Source organism: Lytechinus variegatus, chromosome 7 (genome assembly GCF_018143015.1).
Source record: "Lytechinus variegatus isolate NC3 chromosome 7, Lvar_3.0, whole genome shotgun sequence".
In the NCBI taxonomy this organism is placed as follows: Eukaryota; Metazoa; Echinodermata; class Echinoidea; order Temnopleuroida; family Toxopneustidae; genus Lytechinus; species Lytechinus variegatus.
In genome coordinates, this window is record NC_054746.1 from 25,348,762 (window position 1) to 25,370,551 (window position 21,790).

General features: G+C 36.6%; 1 protein-coding gene across 1 annotated transcript; it reads right to left on the reverse strand.

Annotated features, from left to right (window-relative positions):
• Positions 1–20,266: 20,266 nt before the first annotated feature.
• Positions 20,267–20,947, reverse strand: LOC121419456 (uncharacterized protein DDB_G0290685-like; the record flags this gene model as incomplete). The annotated part of the gene is made up of 1 exon (XM_041613935.1): positions 20,267–20,947. A coding segment is annotated over one exon (681 nt), but the record flags the coding sequence as incomplete, so codon positions are not given.
• Between the last annotated feature and the right edge of the window lie 843 nt (positions 20,948–21,790).

The following is a 21,790-nucleotide window of genomic DNA, read 5'->3' on the forward strand; positions in this document are numbered from 1 at the left end:
TAGGGGGTGTTAAATCCCCCGTAGATCCACCACTGATAGTTCTTTCAAATTGAAGGGTTTTTTGTCTCACCTGCATAGCAGAGTGAGACTATATATAGGCGCCGCTTTTCCGACGGCGGCGGCGGCGTCAGCACCAAATCTTAACCGAAGGTTAAGTTTTTGAAATGACAGCATAACTTACAAAGAAAGTATGTGGACCCATTTCATGAAACTTGGCCATAAGATAAATCAAGTATTACTTAAAATCTTGCCTGGGTTTCAAGTCACATGACCAAGGTCAAAGGTCATTTAGGGTCAATGAACTTAGACCATGTTGTGGGAATAATCAAAATCTTAACCTAAGGTTAAGTTTTTGAAATGTCATCATAATTTAGAAAAGATACGGACTTAGTTCATGAAATTTGGACATAAGATTAATCAAGTATTACTAAACATCCTACCTGAGTTTCAAGTCACATGATCAAGGTAAAATGTCATATATTGTCAATGAACGTAATATTGTATCATTATATGAATGGTGTTTTTTGTGAATAAATATTTTATAGTAGTTTTCAAAGTCAGCAGTGCTACTATATTGAATCACGTGATGCAGGTGAGACTACCAGAGGCGCTCCACTTGTTATACTTTAGGAGCATCATCACCCACATCCACCCACACTCCTCTCTAAACCTATTTCATGAGAGATTTTATTTAATTACACACTCTCACCCGCGCACACGTATTCATCACGTCTCTATACATCTCGATACCACGTGCATTGAACTTCACAATCACATGTGTTCTTATCGCTGATAAAATTATTTTTCTGCCAAGTGGTTTGTATGTGGGATTTGAAATGTTTAAATGTGGTTTTATTTTCTTTGATGAACGTGGCGTTATTGCTTAAGAGAGATTGTCTTTACTTTTCATTTTTCCTGTTTAAGGAAATATATTTGAATCTTACTTATCAAATATGATACACTCCTACACTAACTAGATGATATTGGATGGTACTATTTCGTATCTTCATGAAGAACATTGATTCTCATATTTAATTTCTCACAATTACGTTAGTCATCTCAAATGTGTTTCAATCCCTTATTAAAAAGATAACAGGACTAAGGGCGAGGTTGTCAACTTATAGGCATGTGGTGGAAAATGTGGTTTTTCCTGAATTAAAAAACTTGATAATTTTGCTGACTTGCTAACACCCCCTCAAAAAAAAGATACGACAGAAAAATTTGCGTGATAAAAGCAGTAGACTAATGCTAACAAAATATAGTCCTTATTTTGACTGTTATCATCGTCATCGCATTCCACCTCCTTACTATGATTTACAAGAATTGTCCTCAGTTATTAAGCGGCTATTTTTCCTGCTATCTTGTTTTGTTAAATCATTGCTCCACTGATGTGATTGTCCCAAGGTACAGTGTATGTGCCGCCAGCAGACCATTGTACCGAATGGTTAAGAAAGTTGGTCTAATTAATATCCAGGGACTACAATCATAAAATCGTTAAATCTTACTTCCTGGAATAATGCGAATCGAAAGTTCTATGAAAGCAGTATTCCTTTATCCTAATGCTCATATATTATTTAGGAGATTTATCCTAATTTATTCCCTCCAGAAAAGTAGTAATCACGCCGTATCTTTGTTATTCCGTGTGGACACGCGAAGATTCATCATGACATCGGAATTACACGGTAACAATTTCTAAGCCCATTATATTGTTGTTTTATTCTTTTTCTTTACTTGGCAACTAGGCCCTTTCTCTGATGTTAGAGTCGTATAGCTTCAATGGTTGGTTCGTTTCACCGTGAGTGTCTTTGAATGAGCACTTGAGAAGGCAAATTATGAAGAGGCTGTAATGATATATTTTTTCTCCGATCACTTTTCTTTTCTTCCTATTCTCCGTTTTCCCCTTCTTTTTATATTCTCAATTTTTTTAAATCATTCTTTACTTCTTTTTACCATTAATTTGGTCGTTGTTACTTCCATTCCCGTGCTCTTATACCTCCCACACTCTTACTTTGATTCAACAATCTTCTTTTTTGTACGTACCCCCCCCCCCCCCCAAAAAAAATGTGCCCCACAGTTTATTTCACCGATATTGATATAAGCTAGCCCGAGAAATATGTCGATTTCAAAATCAGGAAGGAAGTCATCGAGTCACAAGAAATCGAATGATTAATTCACTCCTCGGAATAAGAAAAATCAACTGATATTTAGATTAGGTGTGATTTTCACTTATTCTTTTAGTGAATTTCACCCTTTTTAAAGTGAAATTTGTGTGAAACATTTATAAGTTCACTCTAGATTAACTCCAAAGTGAGTGATCCTTGACGTCACTACCGAGGGGAATGAAATACGGGTGAACTCTAGTTTTTCGTTTTCGGAGAGTCCAGGATGGGGGGGGGGGCAGTTTCGTATTAAGCTTTAAGATTGTGACAACTTTGCCTATAAATTCGTTAGATTGAAAATCAATCTACAGGATTGCGGTCGTGGACCAATTCAAAATCAAATTGAGAAAAATAGTAAGTGCTATATATATATTGATATATATATTGAAGAATGAGATTTGTTTGAATTGGTCCCTCATCGCCATAGGCGGGGGGACAGGTCTCCCCTGAATATAAGGTGGTGGGACGGTCCCCTCCCCCTAAAATTTAGGTTGATGCCTTTTTTTTTGCTTGTCAATTTTTTTAATTGTGTCCATCACAAAATTTCAGGTGGACCCCTGTTACACCCACAAATGTAATAATCGCCCACAAATGTAATAACGCCCACAAATGTAATAACACTTTACCCACAAATGTAATAACGCCCACAAATGTAATAACACTTTACCCACAAATGTAATAATTTTTGATCGCCCACAAATGTAATAACACTTTACCCACAAATGTAATAACGCCCACAAATGTAATAACACTTTACCCACAAATGTAATAATGCACTTTACCCACAAATGTAATAATGACTTTACCCACAAATGTAATAAATTTGAAGTGATTTTTGGCGAATTCGTTCTAAACTAATATCCTATAGTAATGCGTTCATATAGCACAAAAGTTCAAAGTCTTTTTCCAGACCCGGTTAATGAAATATTACAGTACAAGTCCAAGTCTTTTTCCAGACCCGGTTTTTCAAAATTATAATATACGTCCAAAGTCTTTTACCAGACCCGGTTGTTTCAAAATTATAATATACGTCCAAAGTCTTTTTTCCAGACCCGGTTAATTCAAAAATTATAATGCAAGTCCAAAGTCTTTTTTTCAGACCCGGTCGTTTCAAAAGTTATAATATACGTCGGTGAGGGGTAAAGACAACACTCTAAGCCCAAGCATTTTAAGTGGGTTTAATTTTGAAGATTGGTCTCAGCTGTCATTTTTTTCAATATTTCTTTATCTTTTAAATAACCGGGTCCAGACGAAAGACTAAGCATAATACTCGTGTTATTCCACAAGAATAAGAATACGAGTCTTTTGTTTTAAGGATTGTTTAAATCATTTTTAAATCACCGGGTCTGGAATAAAGACTCTAAACATGTGCTTTTCTACATGCATGGTCTTAATTTGGAGGATTGTTGGTTCTTAGATTCGTTGTTGGGGGTTGAGTTTTATTGATTTTTTATTCCTGAAATAATTGTGTCTGGAGGAAAGTCGATCTTCGACAATCGGTCTTCATGTTGTTCCACAGTAATTAGATTATTGGGTATTCGTTTTAGAATATTTGTAAAAACTATTTTATTTTTCAAATAGTAACCAAGTCTGGAGAAAGGATGTCTGCTTTACCCACGCGTTATTACAATGTTTTGTAGGGGTAGTAGTATTATTTTTAAAAAGACATATTTTTACTGGGTGAAACTTTGGAAATTTGGTCTTAGATTTGAAGTTTTTCAGTTACTTTTTTTTAATAGCCGGGTCTGGAGGAAAGAGTACGTTTTAAAACTCGTGTTATTCCACGAGAATAAGAATATGAGGTCTTATGTTAGAAGATTTTTTTTCGTAACTGTTTTAGGTCTGGAATAAAGACAACACTCTAAACCTCTTTTAAAACAGGTTCTTAGGTTGAAGGTTTGTTTGGTCTTAGACTTTGATTTTTTTTAAAATTCTTACTATTAGCTTTTTTTTTAAAGAAAAAAATGGTCGGGCTGAAAGACTACGCTATATCCAGCATTAATAAGATTATGGGGTCTTTACACTGTTTTTAAACTGTTATTCATAATGTTTAAATAACAGGTAACTGGGTCTGGAGAAAAGACTACGCTTGATTCTCAATTTACTCTTAGTGCATATATTCACAATATACACCGTATAAGTTGAAACAACAGCAAAGACATTAATTCCACCAGTTTTAATTAACTGGGTCTGGAGAAAAGACTAAGCTCGATTCCCATTTTTTCCACAGGAATATCATTATCGTATCTTAGTTTGGACTTAAATTTTAAATTTTGAAATAACTGGGTCTGGAAAAAGACTTTGGACTTATTAAAATTCTTGCTGTGATTTTCCTAATTTCTTTTTCTGTCATCTCCATCCTGCTTGCATACTAGTAGGCCTATTTAGCAAATTGTTAGCAATAGCCCTGGTTTTAATTTGTGAGACACACCTACTCGACTTTAAATCCTAGTATCCTATAAAAAAAAAAGCATAGAAAAGAAAAAGAAAAAAGAAAGGAAAAAGAAATATTTGAATTTTACTTTTTTCCATTTTAAGAAAACAAACGTTATATATGATATATACTATGGCGAAAATAGTCAAATTGACTGGTTGCCAAATAAAAATAAGAACCCCCCCCCTCTTAAAACAACCGGGTCTGGAAAAAAGACTTTGGATTTATATTATAATTTTTGAAACAACCGGGTCTGGAAAAAAGACTTTGGACTTATATTACAATTTTTTAAACAACCGGGTCTGGAAAAAAAGACTGGACTTTTATTACATTTTTTTAAACAACCGGGTCTGGAAAAAAGACTTTGGATTTATATTATAATTTTTGAAACAACCGGGTCTGGAAAAAAGACTTTGGACTTTTATTATATTTTTTTAAACAACCGGGTCTGGAAAAAAGACTTTGGATTTATATTATAATTTTTGAAACAACCGGGTCTGGAAAAAAGACTTTGGACTTGTACTTTGATGTTTTATTAATCCGGTCTGAAAAAAAGACTGCACTTTTGTGCTATATGAACGCATTACTATAGGATTTTAGTTTAGAACGGATTTGCCAAAAATCCCTTCAAATTTATTACATTTGTGGGTAAAGTCATTATTACATTTGTGGGCGATCAAAATTATTACATTTGTGGGTAAAGTGTTATTACATTTGTGGGCGTTATTACATTTGTGGGTAAAGTGTTATTACATTTGTGGGCGTTATTACATTTGTGGGCGTTATTACATTTGTGGGTGCAACAACCCCCCAAATTTTTTGGGCTTCCGCCGCCAATGCTCATCACCATAGAATTAAGATAGTAACATGGTTGAGTAACCATTGAGATCAATGTTTCTTCTGTCGTTGCCATATTTGCGAATCTTCATCAAACGAACCCATATTCTGTATGAATAGTGAACGATGCAACGATGCAAAAAAAAAAGAGAATTAGGAAAGCGCTAAATGGTATTTACCATTTGAAAGAAATTCAAACGTTAACATTTTGAAAATATTACCTCTTTTAGAAAAGTAATTCCAGAGTAAAAGAGAGAGGAGGGAAAGGAGACGGGAGCGAGGGAGAGAGAGAGGGGGGGGGGGGGGTGGAGAGAGAGGGGGAGTAGGGCTTGCCTTCTCCACGTTTATTTATTCAAAATAAAAAAAAACTTCTTAACTTCAGTGTCTGTTTTCAGTTTTCTGTCATTTCAGTGTTTTCTTTCTTTTTTGTGGCTGGGGTGGGGATGGATAATTATCCGTCTTTTACAGAAATCGAGCATTCGTACCACTTGAATTTGAAATAACATTGCTACACGCGCTGCATGCTTAAAAAATCTATTTTCTTATTTTCTGTCTTCTCGTACAAGTTCATTTTATATATTGTCTTCGCGTCGTCACTGGCTGGTAGAGAATTGAAATACGGACATTAAGTGTAAAAAAATCTAATGACCTTCGATGGCCTGTGGATTACCATTTACTCGAAACACGAACCTCATTATCGCTTTCAGTATTCCCACCCAATGACGCTTAGTTTGTAGCTCTCTAGTAGTAGAGATGCGGATAATTAAAGGGCATTGTTAAGGCTTTTATTTCTTTGCTTTTAATCCGAGTATCATACCACGACAGAACATATTGAAACACGAACCGGCTATACTTTTGGTGATTGAACTTTTGATATGCAAGAAAATCGGAGTAATATTCATATTCTCTTTTTTCCCTTTCGTTCTTTTTTGCAATCATTGAAACTCTGGTGATGTGATACCGTTGTAATAAGGTAGACAATTAAATTGCATTTGAATTGTCTATCATGATTTTTTTTCCATTGGGCAATTTAGGTGGAAGCATATCTTTTAATGTTTTTATTGACTGTTTTTTTTTTCGAACTATGGGGTATAAATCATATGCGAAAATAATGTTTCACCTTGTCTAAAATTAAGAAATCTGCCATTAACTATATGATAATCTCTCTCACGCTGTCTATTCCTTCTATTTCTCCCGCCCTCTCTCTCGCGCACTCTCCCTCTCTCTATAAGAAATCATTGCTCTGCAGATATTCTCTCCCTTTTTCTTATTCTGAAATCATTATAAAACAGATCTTGGGAAGAGATATTAATGGGTAAAGTGGAAACCCAAAAAAGCACTTCTTTTATTTTAATTGCCTCTGCACGATTAATCCTTCGTAGATTTTTTTTAGCACGATTTATAAGACAAGATGAATGATGATAGAATCGTTCTCACTATCCCAAACTTAGATTTGTTTTGGAAATTTATTTTGATTGTCCTTAATTGTATACACTCGGGAATCAGTTTGTATTGGCAGTACTTGAACTAATGCTGATATCGTGAAAATGAACTAACCGATTATTATACTGCATGTTGTTTTTTAAAGCTATATAGGTGATAGAGTCGAAATATGTTAAGTTGTTTTAAAAAGGGGATATTTTTAATAAGTGTACAAAGCAATAAAATTACCTTTTTAAATAATAGCAAGAAGACAGTACATGTAAATTGAACAAAATTGAACATAATGGAGCGATTTTTTCGGATTCCTGGTACATTGCTGCACATTTGAAAAGTTATAATATTGAAGATAACGGTATTTGATAATTCATTCTAATAACCTATAACCATATAATAACGGCAAAATAAATAGCTGAAGGAAAAGTTCTCCATCTATTTCCCACTGATCATACGCTCTTAGCAAGTCGAAGGCAGCTATCTTTTTATCATTTATTAATATATTTTAACCGTCTTCACTTCAAAGCACGCTCGTGTGGTTAGAGACAAATGTCAAAGCTAAAGGTTGTATCAGTACACAGGAATGGGATCATTTATATTGTAATCAAACTCAAATTAATTTGCAAGATCAATCATCAAAATGATCTCAACCGAGCGAATTTCACTTCAAACACGAATAATCTCATATCGCTCGGGGCAAAATTGTAAGATCAATAACTATCGGTTGTCTCAAAATTATAAAAGCTAGAAAAATAAAATACCGCTGACGAAAACAATTTTGCTAATTTTCCTTTTTTGGCAGCTTGTGTAACTAATAGCTAACGAAAATTCAAACCATTCCAATTAAAACCGAAGTTACTGTGAACGTTTTTTGTTTGTTTTGTTTTGTAATGCGACCCAAATCGTTTTCGACTTTGAAGCTTTTATTTGATTTTGTTTAGTCTTTATTTCTGAATTAAAGGCGCCCTTAAAGGTAAGAGATAACAAATTTGGATTTGAATCTCTTGTTTACTAGTATTTCAATTGTATCATGTTTTATCCCTATAGACGCATATTTCATTCCGTCAGTATCATGGATATAGCTATCAATCACTTTTGAGAAATATAATATATTGCATAGCAATATAAACGATTTGTTACGTCAAGTTTTGCACCAACGGGTATCTGTTGTTATTCTCTTCTGTTGTTGTTATTATTGTTTGTTTGATTTTTTTCTCATTTGCAGTCACCTGATGCATAAAAACAATTTTTTTGATGTGAACGGATTCCACTTTTTTGGTAAAATCAGGTTACCAGTTAAAATGAGAACAAAGTATAGAAATAATTGAATCTCAGATAAAAAAAATAAGAAATAAGTGCACACATACACACAGATACAAAGAATATATATAGCATCCCTATTTATATGAATATATAGTATAAGAGCGCTGTCGAAAAAAAAACACTGTTCGCGGCATAGGTGCCGGAGCTGGGATCGAACCCCGGACTTTCAGTCTAGCACCTTAGACCATTCGGCCACGGCACCTGTCCAGGTGGAACATAGGGATGAGTTGAACAGATAACATACACATTGCATATTCTCATTTTTCTTATAGATATGTTTTTCCACTCAAGGATATGATATAACCTTGTTTGCCCAATTGATCGTGGGCCCGGCAGCCGCTGTGCTCTCCTTTAACTTGTAAATCAATTTTGTGTTTTGTTTATTCTTGTCTCATTTTTTCTTCTATTCTTCTGTAAAGATCTCTGGGCTTTTTGTAAAATCTCCATAGCTAACTTATGATTATCTCCTGTTTTCGATTCTCAAAAAACAAACAAACAAACAAACAATGGAAAATAATACATAACAGCAACCAATTATTATTGAAATTCGAAAAACCGAAAAACAAATTTAAAGAATTAAAGGAAAGGGATAATTTTGAAATTATATTTTGGTACCACAAAATCGGATTTTTATTTTAAAAGGGTCATTTTCTTCAGGTTTACCTTATGTTTCTTTCATCTCTCTTTCACAATCACTCTATCCCTTGTAGCTCCTATGTCTCTCCCCCCCCCCATTCTCCCTTCACCCTCCCCCCATCAGTGATCTATAGCACGGAAGACTCGGAGGTGGATTCAACATCCGGGCTTCTCTCCGATAACGGAGGTGGTGTACTCTTTACCGCTGCTTGAACCCTCTCTACCGGAACCCTCGATCGAGATATTAGAGCAACAAGTATCAATCATGAATATCCTCCTAAATACCAGGTTATCTATATTCTTCACCACCAGGTGCTGCCTTTTATCCTTCATCTGCTCGTCTTCTTCCACTCTCTCTTTTTCTTCCTTTTCTCTCGTCCTTCGCTCTACGCTCTTACCTGCTTATAAAAAGGTGTTGGTCAAAGCATGGTCCATGGTCAAAGTAAGCAGTCTGTTGGTGAATCCGATTCTGTTCGATAAAATTGGTGAATATCAACCGAAATTCTTGTAGATTTTAATAGGTTTTGAATATTAGTTGATTTCAACCATTTTTATCGCTTGGACACATATTCACCAAGACATCGGGCTTTATGACTTATCCTTTTTAAGAGTGAATTGAATTTCAAGCTTCTTGTATCGATTCGGTTTAAGATATATTACAGTGTACATATACGATCAAATTGATTGCTATTCAAAATAACGTGTATCAAGTTCCTTATTTCATATGTGATCTTTCTCAATTATTCTATTTTTACATTCTTTGAAAACCACGGCACGTCAAGGGATGGGGGCAGGTTCATAGCACCAGCCCCCTGATTGAGTACCCTAAGAATTTCTATAATTCGTCGCTTGTTATCAGTGTTCTTGATTTTATTGTCTTATGCCACTTTGTCCGTTTTATTTATGATATGTTAATATTCCACCTATATGCGTTTAATAAAAAAAGAATAGTAAGTCTAGTCGATATGCTTACATAACATTCATTATGGACACACATTAAATGCTTTCATGGCCGTGCTTTGATAATTTATGATAAATAATGTTTATAATTCACGATAAATTTACCCTATAAGGATTTATTTGTCTGAATGGATTATTTTGATGGTCGCTTCGACTAGTATGAAGATGTTAATCATTAAATGAATATACATGGTTCTCTTTTCATAATGGATTACAAAACAATCATTTAGTAATGATGCACTCATTATTCCATCTAATGAGTGCTGAAAAAGGGTCTGTAAACACAATTGAAGAATAAAACAACCATGACCATACATTCTATACACACTAAGAAATAGGGGATCAAATTTGAACCCTCCGGGTTGGTACAATAGCTGCACCCAAAGGGGTGCTAATGAGTGTAATTATGCTCATTTGAGGGTGCAGTTAGATATGTTAAGTACCCTATAGGGTGCGAAATTGAACAAAGTGATAAAGGTTCAAATTTGAACCCTTTTTGATGTCAAGTTCATATATGCACCTATTGGGATGCAAGCGAGCCTTTCTTGGTGCATTTAATGATAAAAAGGTGCATTTTTTCACCTTTTGCCACTTAGGGTGCAAGATTACACCCCTAAAGGTTGGTACAAGTGCTTCATTAGGGTTCAAACATTTCTTAGTGTGTACAATGAATTAAAACAAAGCAGCGGAGCTTTTCCCCACGTAATTCAGTTATAGCAGCAACCAGCATAAATATTATTTATGCTTGCTTATTGATTATTCAAAGGTTACTTTTTACTTTAAATCTGGTAGCGGATAGTATATGTTTATAGTTCCTTGTCAAAGGGCCTATACACACAGATGACCCTCATTATCACGTTTAATTATTAATTCTTTCGTCAGGCTTATAGCGGTTACTTTTTTTCTCAGTTATTATTGCTGGTATACCAAACTGATACTTGACCCCGATGTGCTTTGATGATGAAACAGATGACCACAGCCTTTCTTTGTGTACATTCCCATAAACGCGGGAAAAGAACAAGATTAATCTATACCGGTAAATCTTCTTCCTCTTGATTAAGCAGCAGATTTATTTCATATGGATTACCCCTTTTGCCCGCAATTTAATTGTGTATTTACACGCATATACATTTCAATTTCATAATATTGCTATACAATAATACGTGTGTTGTTTACAGGCCGTCGTTTGATAAATTAAACAAAAAAGTTTATTAATGGTGATGTGGGGATGACAACTCATTATTGCCTTTGATCGACGTAATCATATCATCAAAAGAGGAATTTGTCTGTAGTAATATGGGATATTCTTTGATTACCTTTTCCAAGCAGTCTACATCATGCATGTCATGTATAAATTCGCTTATTGATATGGGTTTTGCCCCCCTCTCCCCTCCCCCTCTCTCTCTGTCACCACCTCTCTTCCCGTTCCTCTTATGTCTAACCACTCGCTCATTAATCTTGCCTCCTAATTAATTTCTTCTATGTAGTTTACATTCCTCAATTTTTCTTCTTTCTCCCCGGCCAAACTAGAAACCTCTCCACTTCTCCCTCTCTCTGCAATCATGGCATTAATGGTGGATTTTGGCTCCATAATGATGTCTCTCATAGCACATCGCATCACTTAGCTGAATAACAAACAAATGCGGCCTCTATACCCACTTAACCCTAATTGGTAACTGATTTGTAACACCGGTGTAAACATTTTGATTTCGTTTTAACAAGGGAATCTTTTAAATCACGGCGTCTTCAATATCAAAACTAACTGCAGACCTTCATACTTTAGTCATTCACAAATCAAATTAGATGCCTTACATTCTTACGACCGGGTCGAAGCAATTTCGCCCTTAAACCATCTATTTGGAATTCTGTTGGTGCAAATAATCATCAGATGCGACGAATAACCGTGAAAACCCCATCAACCCTAATGCCCTTCATTCAAGCGTGTGCTGTCGACGAGGAAAGACCCATGTTATAATTTTTTCGATGAATAATCTTAAGCGAACTCCATATAGTGTAACCATCCGAGTGAAATCGAATTTCTTTGTTCCAAGGAGGATGCTTTCCGATCGTATTGTTAGTAGAATGAGGCAAATTCCATTAGGGGATGTGGCGTCATAACCCTGCTTGCTTATGATGACAAACGGTCCTTGAGTTTACGATAGACATCTCACTTCGACCCCACGAAAACCGCATTGTGAATTTGAGCGACATACGCGAGATGTTATGGGAGACATATCTATAGGGAATGAAGTGGGATCGAAACCCCAAGCGCCAGATGTCAACATAAAAAATACTCAAAATTTGAAAATATCTTGTTTCTTTTCATATTTCAGATCTCTATTATGATACCATAAATGTGTGAATGTGATGTTAAATCACGGATAATTATCAGATATGTGCCTGTTTTAAATGTACATAAACAAATAAAATCAGACAAAAGTTGTTGTTATTAGCTTATACGGCGCGTGTCATTCAGTAGTGAATATTTGCGCCAAAAGTGGCGTGAACAAAGCTTAGTCTTTACTCAAGATGATATTGTGTTTTATGACGAACTGAAACCGTTTCGAAAGGGCTAACAATACCAAATGCAGTCTGATCTATATAATACATTGTAATTATACAGGTATGCAGTATAATGAGCCTTCATGTAATTATAACCCAGACTTTACCGCTCAACATTCAACACTGTGAATGATAAAATTTAGGTAATACGATCACGCACATACCCTTCCCACACAAAAAACCCACCCTAAAATACCTATATTCCCTGGTGGGTGTTTCATAAAGCTGTTCGTAAGGTGCGAATGACTTTACACACGACTGGTGATCCTTTTGTGTGCTATGTGATATCACTATGTAATTGAGTTATTACCTAAGAACATGTTCCAGTCGTTCGTAACTTTACGAACAGCTTTATAAAACACCCACCTGGAAAATAGCCGAAACAACTTAAGTATTAATATTATTTTGGCAATCCGGCCCTTCGATTAACCCTCGTAACCACTCCTACACCAAGCCTCTTTAGTTCTCTACCTCACACCGCCAAACCTAATTGGTGTGTATCACTGTAATGCGATGGCATCATTACATCTCGCTGCTTTTCGGCTATCAAAACGAATGCACCCAAACAAAGCCCTCAAGACGGCTTCGGGTTAGGTACATACGGGGGCAAACTACGGGTGCTCTCCTATTATAATCTACCCCTCCCAAAGAGTGTTCCCAGGTCGCCTTGCTCCCACCATATCAAAACACATCGATACAGTCAGTATGCATACCCACTCCTGATTATTAAATTCAACTAATTCAATAGACTTACGGTGGAATGATGAGGGGTGTTAGGAAGAGCATAGGGGTGGAGGGGGTGGGTGAAGAAAGAGACATGATATTACACCGTTTTTAGTCGACTCTGCTTCACAGTAGTGTAAATAAAACTGTGTATTTATGTCGAAGAGATTCATCCATTTATGGTTAAATCGCGTCAAATCGCAAATATTTTTAGGACTAAGTTTTCATCTACCTTAGATAACCTTCAATCACTACAAAGAACAATTCCACAACATCCTGTTCCATAATATCAATTTCCACGAAGGTTTATCGACCTGCTATTCATCGGAACGCAAATGGCAAGAGGTGTAAAGACTATAAACTCATTAAATAAAGAAATTATTGACTCTGCAGTATAGGCCTGTATGGTTGATCAATCAACTTCGCAACATGCCAATTAAAATCGCACCTTTCAAATGCATCTACTGAACCATGGGACATTTTAGAAAACTGTCTAATTAGTCTAATGGGCATTACGATATCCCACATAATGATAGATAATAGTTGAGTTAACTACACGGCAATGTCGTAGTTCAGATTAGCAATAATTCATTAAGTGCAGATGTTGATGATGTGATTAATTTCCACGAATTTTTGTTTTTTTGCGAGCAGGGATGTAAAGAACGTATCCTCGTTAGGGTTATTCTAAATAATGAATGAGCAGGTGGGGGCAAACTGCCTACTTGGACCCGCGCGCCAATACATGATCGGCCCCACTGATCGCCCCGTCGTAAAGTGGCCTCGCTCGCTATGACTCAACCGGCGAGAAAAACGAGCTCATGCCCGCGTTCATGCGAGCCGCCAACGTCGCTTAACCATCTGTCACGCTAAATCTTCATCAAATCACCAAACACCACCATATAAATTTCCCACTAAATTAGTAAATGGAACTTGGGGAATTCAACCCCGAAAGCGCGGCCTAATACGCATGTTAGCAACATTAGAAAAAGGGCTTTGGAAGAAAAATGAAGAAAAAGAGAGTAGGATGGAAAAAAAGGTAAATTGGCAAGCGGCGGAACGCTAACCCCGTCTTGGTTTTGTCGCGGCTTTTTTACACCCTTAATTGATGCATTTTCCCCTTTGTGATGTTGCGCGACGCGCTCTCGGCATCATTGTTTTGTCGAAGGATGGAGAGTCGGGGAATAAAGCAAGATTGTCTAAACACTTGACGGGGTGATACGGGGAGGGGGGACATTTGATACGAGATGGATTAAAGGCAAGAGCCTTCGGTATATAACCCAGTCAAGCAGTGCTTCGCTGTTACATTACTTGCTCGGTGTTAGGGGACAAGAAAGACCGATGACATATCTGCTAATTTTTTTTCATTCGAACATCATCCACAATGTTACCTCGCTCTTTGTTTCCATGTTGGTCTTTCAAAGTGTCATTCATACTCGACAGTAATGTTTTACCTAGAAACATATCTCACTTCCCCCTGCATTTCTTGTCGTCACTTTTCTCGCATGAATTCCCTTCCTCAACCACAGTTCACCCTCAAACCAAGGAGGATATGATACCTCCTAGCTTAAACCACAATGCTCCGAATGATCCACGTTCTCTCTCAATAGCTATGTTTTAATTTGTCCTTCCTTGCCTTACTTCCACCTCTCGTCGAACTGTCTATCCACTAATCCATCACTGTTGTAATCAATCAATCAATCAATCAATCAATCAATCAATCAAGACAAACAAGCCAGGCTAGCGATACCTACCTACATATCTTTCGGATCAATGTATCGTGAAAAAGAAAATAAATTTGTATGTTGTTTTTGTTTATACGCCCAACCAATATGCCCCTAACCACAGTTTCTTTACTCTACTTAAATTCTCTGTCATTACACAAATACCTATTTATCAATCCAACAGAATTATGTGCATCTTTTTATTTTGTCTATAAATCTGAAGGCATCTTTTGTTTATATAAATATAGTTAATGCCTATCATAATGTTATTAATACCATCAGACCTTGTCTTAAACTTTCTTCTGGATTTCCTCACTTATAATTATGTTGGCAATTATATCTCTCAATCTCCCCCTTCCCGTTCATCCTCTATCTTATCTTCCTATGTCCTTTCACTCACTCCATCATCTATCCGTTGTCCCCCTCCGACACCTGTGATTGTCATTTTAGCTAGGGGGTTACGGACGATGTAGAAAGCACCCAATCATCACCCCATATCCACTGCCGCTCGCCGCTGATTAGACGGTGTAAATTACATCATATTTTTCAACTCTTTCCCCATCAAATTGGCGCGATACCGTCTCAAGTATCTCGCTCTTCAGTCTCCCTTTTGTTATTCACTGTCGTTATGGCTGATAGTCAAATTACATCGCGGCGAGGTGAACATTATCAGAGAGACTTCAACATTACATTTGCTCCCTTTTTGCTCAAAAAAGATTTATACTTGCAATCAAGATACCTTTTAATGTGGTGCCTATTTTTTGTCTTCATCGTTACGACGGTCTCCGTAGATTTTATAGTTATCGTGGTTGGCTTCATTTACACGTGTCGTCTGCATGTAGGCATGCATCATTGAGCGCTTGTATTTTTTCTCAATCTAGTTCAGACATTAATGAAAACTAGATTGTTACAGAGATAGGAAGTAAGGGAGAGAAAATGAGAGCACTCTTGATCCCCCATTCCATCTCTTAAGAGCTATATCTTCAATCATTTGATTAATTCCGACACGAATTTTAGACATCTCACTCGCCAGACCAGCACTCAGATCCTAATACACTCATTAAAGCGGGGTTTCGATGCGCGAGAAAGCTTGATTGAGTGAACTAGCTTAGGTCAGTAAGATGTGAACAACTTGTTCTCTTCCCATCATTTCACTATTGAGTTCATCAGCATCTTAATCGCCCTAAGTAGTCGCACCACGTATCTGGCTCGTGTTTACAACCCTATTCCAAATTTCACAAATTCTCCATTTTCCAAATCTCGCCCCTGCATTGAGTGGTTTTGTAATGATCGCTAAAGGATAATACCAGTATTTTTCACAATTCTCTCACTTAAACGGGCGAATACTTTGTTACCGTCGGTTCGAATGCCTACTTTAGTAGCATAAGATACAAAGTGATACAACGGAAATAGATAAAGAGTAGGCGTATCATTAAATGTTGGGACGATTTATTAATTTGATTCTCGTTTCTATACATTACTCCCTTACCCCGTCCATCTCTATTCCTAGTTTTCCTTGTTCGTTCTGTAATTTTCTCTGAAAAGAAAATGTGTGAATTGCTCGCTGATCTGTAGAAAAGCTCTACCTCAATTATAATTTCCATTAGCTAACTGCGTCTAAATTACGATAAAAACAACCGTGACAGTGGCACTGAGCCGCAGTCTTTGACAAGAAAATGAATATTTGAAATACTTTGCGAAATATGACAAATAAAGAAGAGAGGAGAGAAAAAGACGACACAAAGATTTAACATTGTTTAATAATATGTAGATCTTGTTATGAAATATAATAATCATTCAACGTGTACAAGAGGTTAGCTCTAACCCCCCACAAATACACCAATTAATCCTATCATCGGGAATAAAGATTTTTTTAGGAGAAAAAAATATGAGAGAAAGGTGGAAGTATTATATTCTTCCAAATAAACACCCAAATTGGTATTATTGAAACTACAGAGATTGTCGGTCCTACCCTTCTGAAAAATGTGCTCGTGAAAGTTGTAATAGTTGACTTAAATGCATGATATAATCAGAGGCGGATGCAGAATTTTTCAAAAGAGAGAGGGGTAATTTTTGTACAGGTCCTCACTTTCTAATGCATAGCACACCCCCCTGTTTTTTTGTGCCTCTCAAAGGGGGAGGGGGTACAGGCCGGATGTGGCCCCTAGATCTGCCACTGCATATAACCTACGTCAAATAAAAGTTTCGTCATTCCCTCTGCTCTTATCATTATTCTATTTGAATAGGTAAAATTTTCTTAAATTTGATGTGTTAAGACATTTTCCTAAACTCTGAATAAACTCTATATTGCAAGTATGCAGAGGACAATATAGTTCAAATTAATGATGTGAGGAGGTCAATGTCGACAAAGCTCTGATGGAAAGAGCGTTAGAGATCTCCAACAGTGGCAAAAAACTATTTACCAGGGGCAGTACCAAGTATTTTGGTTAAAGAGGCGACGGGGCAAGAGGATTACTTGAACATGATTTCGATTTAAAAACTGTTTTAACCTGCATTGTAGGGGTGTAGAGCCTAATCATCACTTTGGATACAATTTTCTTTAATAAAATGTTGTTTTTTCTCTTTCATTCTCTTTCACCTTATGTGGTTAGTTTTTATTACTTTAAAAATTAAATCGAAAGGGGATCGTCGCCCCATGGCCCCTTATATAAACGATTTTAAACAGTAAAATACATCAAAATTATATAAATATCATCATTTTTGTTCTAGAAAAGATTGCATAAAACTTGTAACTCGTCGGTTATTAATATGGGCGGTGCAAATTATTTTGATGGGGAGGATCAGGATGGTCTATGTAATTTCTTTCTCAATGGAATAAACTGATAATGGGGACATTAAAGTATTGGTCAAAGTTGCTCATTTCAAGACTCTTGTTTGTCCCCCTTCTACTCTCTATTACTTGAAAAATCATTTTGGGCGGTTTCCCCTTTGCACCCCTCCCACTCATTACATAGTCAGTATAGAGGTAGTTGCATTTAATTAGAACATCTAGTTTCTAATGGCCATCTTCCGTAAAACCGCCTTCCCAAGTTTGATACATCGGAGTGGACTTGATGTTATTATGATCAATATTGATCGCTGTCTTCACGACTGTGCGAGCAGGAGTTTATCACGATGGATCGTTTCATTTTATCCAGGTGGCAGAGAATAGATGCTGTCTTATTCTTCAAATTCACCATAATTTGTCCGCATTTCCGAATATGATATAACATCAATCATTCCACCAGCGTTTCTTTAATTCCTCCCGCTGCCGTGTCAATGAAAAGTGAGCAAACATTTGCATACTTCTAGTAATTTTTCCTTAAAAATGTTCTCACTGCGCCTAGATCCAGCCGTGGGTATTCCCTCAGTATCATTTGCACGCCCACCAAGGCAAATAGACTCATCATTTTATTTACATTATATCTTAGATTTTTTCCTCTTTCTGAACCCTTGCCTCGGCATGTCACTTTCCACCGCCTCCAAATAAATCGGTTTTATTATCTTCGCATCTTTTGTTATTTGTTCCGAGTTTTGCAATATTGCCCGGACACTGATTACACACGGCGAGGCAGGCGTGGAGATTTTACAAAAGATCCCCAAATCCTCGCTAACTCGCTGTACAAATTCTGATATACGGTGTCGTCAAATAAGCAAATAGATGTCGGTATTTAATATTGCAGCCCTGTCATAGCTGTCATTCATATACAAACCAAGTACTTGATCCATCACTGATTTGCCTTCTTACTCGTTATATATTTTTCTTCATCTCTTATTAATAGAGAGAGCTATTAGGAAAGATTTTCAGCAGCGGTCTGATCTTTTTCTTTACTCATCTACTGTTTGCTGAGGTTCATTAGCGCTAAAACGTGAACTGTTAATTATTAAACACAAAGCCACCAGCAGTGAAAATCCTGTCTTCTCACTCAACAAAGATTTCGATAGACCGTGGTTTTACTTCTTCCATTGGCACAGCATTCCATTTTTGACATGAAAATTATTTTGTCAAAAAATCTCTCTCGTTCGTGCAGGGATGTTTAAAGGAACATAACATGGTAATATTAAGTGGTATAGAAATAGGTAGTTTTTAATGAAAATACTATTTGAAGCAGCATTCCCGGTGGTTCATTTCCGATACTGTTCTAATCGAAGAAACAACGACCAATCATGAGCTTATTAACTTTACACAATATTCTACAGGGGCGGATCCAGCTTTCGCCAATAGGGGGGGGGCCGAAAAATATTTTGATCAACATTTTTCTCGATTGGCCGCTACAATCTGGCTTTTTTTTTTGGTTTTTCACTAAAGACTGAAAATGTTAGTTTTTATTGCTATAAACAATATACGGTATCTCATGTGGTCTTGATATATAATGCGAGCGCGAAGCGCGAGCTAAAAATCTTTGATATTTTATGTCCTTTGAACTGAAGATTCAGAGCAGTTTTTATAATCATGAACAAAGATAAGTATCCAACTAAACAATGCGAGCGCGAAGCGCGAGCCGAAATTTTATCATATAGTAACGTGAAAAGTGACTCAATTAGGACTGTTTTTAGTGATTAATGAAGAGGATATAAGTATCACCAATTAAATAATGAGAGTGCGAAGCGCGAGTTCAAAATTTCTGATATTCCGACCTGAAAAAAAATGAACAGTCTAAGCGCGTTTTTATTTAAATAAACAAGTTGTGTGTCTCAAACAATTAAATGCGAGCGCGAAGCATGAGCTTAATTTTTTGATATACTGACATGATAAAAGAGCATTTTGACAAATTTTGGTAAGAATTTCCAAAGAGCATAGGTTTCTCACAAATCAAACGATACGAGCGCGCAGCGCGAGCTGAACATTTCCATACACATTAACAATTTGTGTAAATCAAACAAAATAATGAAAGCTTGATGTGCGAGCTAAAAAAATGTGTGCAAATTGATATCAGAACTGGATATATTGTATATATATTGGTTATATATTAGTGTCAATTAACCCTCTTGAATGGGATTCATTACACAGGCAATGCGAGCGCGAAGCGCGAGCTAAAAATTTTATAAAAAGTCTTTTTTCCAATTCTTCCCCTCACCTTTTTTTGGTTTCCTTTCGGGGTCGGGCCGGTCGTTACGAGGCTGTAAAATGCACATCATGGGTAAAATACCTCTTTCTTACTTTTCTTTCTGTTTTTCGTAGTTTCTATCAAGGTAAAGAGTACACTTTTTCTGCAGGTTGTCAAAAAATAGGGGGAGGGGGGCCGGGGCCGGCTCGGCCCCCTCCTGGATCCGCGCCTGTTCTATCAGGTGTACTTCACGAAATTGTTTGTAAGATGATATATATATATATGAATTCATCAACTATGAATGTCAAGTAACGCCAACTTTAATTTAGTGTTGAAAACCCTTTCAAACAGCACACAGCTGCATCAATATCTAAGCAGGCAATAATTTTGATCATCATCATTATGATAAAAATGATGATGATCATCATCACTATCACCATCATCATTATCATCACCACTATCACCATCATCATTATCATCATCACCATCATCATTATCATCATCACCATCATCATTATCATCACCACTATCACCATCATCATTATCATCATCACCATCATCATTATCATCACCACTATCACCATCATCATTATCATCACCACTATCACCATCATCATTATCATCATCACCATCATCATTATCATCACCACTATCACCATCATCATTATCATCACCACTATCACCATCATCATTATCATCACCACTATCACCATCATCATTATCATCACCACTATCACCATCATCATTATCATCACCACTATCACCATCATCATTATCATCACCACTATCACCATCATCATTATCATCATCACTATCACCATCATCATTATCATCATCACTATCACCATCATCATTATCATCATCACTATCACCATCATCATTATCATCATCACTATCACCATCATCATTATCATCATCACTATCACCATCATCATTATCATCATCACTATCACCATCATCATTATCATCATCACCATCATCATTATCATCACCACTATCACCATCATCATTATCATCATCACCATCATCATTATCATCACCACTATCACCATCATCATTATCATCATCACCATCATCATTATCATCACCACTATCACCATCATCATTATCATCACCACTATCACCATCATCATCAATATCATGGCCGTCTTCATATACAATGCCATGTTTCGTCATCATGATCAGTATCATCACCATTACAAAGATTGATGAAATCGCTCTTATTTCAGACATCATAATTCATAAAAATGCCACAACAGTTATCAGTAAGTTACTTCCAACAGCAGCAGCAGCAGCACCACCACCCCATCAACTTCACTATATTACCAGCAGGCTATCACTTTATCCTCCTACCCATCACCCACTCACTCTCCTCATTCTCATCACCAGTTTAAACTGTATTAACGTCGTTAGCGGCAACATCTTTGTTGTAGTCGTCGTCGTTATCGCAATTTTGCTGCCGGCAAGAAGGTCAGCATCAATAGAATAACCTCAGACATCACGTAATTATCGCTTAATAATTAATGAAATATTGTGATGATGACAGTGAAGTACGTGAAGAACGCCAAAGACGACGACGATGATGATGCATTGGCGAAGAAGGGGGACGTGTTCCTCCTTGATTTTCGAATTTTGTAAATCAGTCTGTGGGCGAGGGTCTCACCCATTTCCCCTTGAGGGAATAAAACCAGGAAATGCATGTGGTGATGATTATTATGAAAATTACGATGGTGATGATGATGTAATGGTCTTAATCTCGATCATTGCGAGTATTGCAATCAAAGTTGCTAAAACTATTCATCTTCCTATCATCATCATTATCATCGTCATTATTGTCATGAACATCATCATCATCATCATCATCACCACTACCGTCATCGTCATCACCATCACTATCATCATAATCATCATCACCATCGCCATCAATGTCACCGCCATCATCATCTCCAC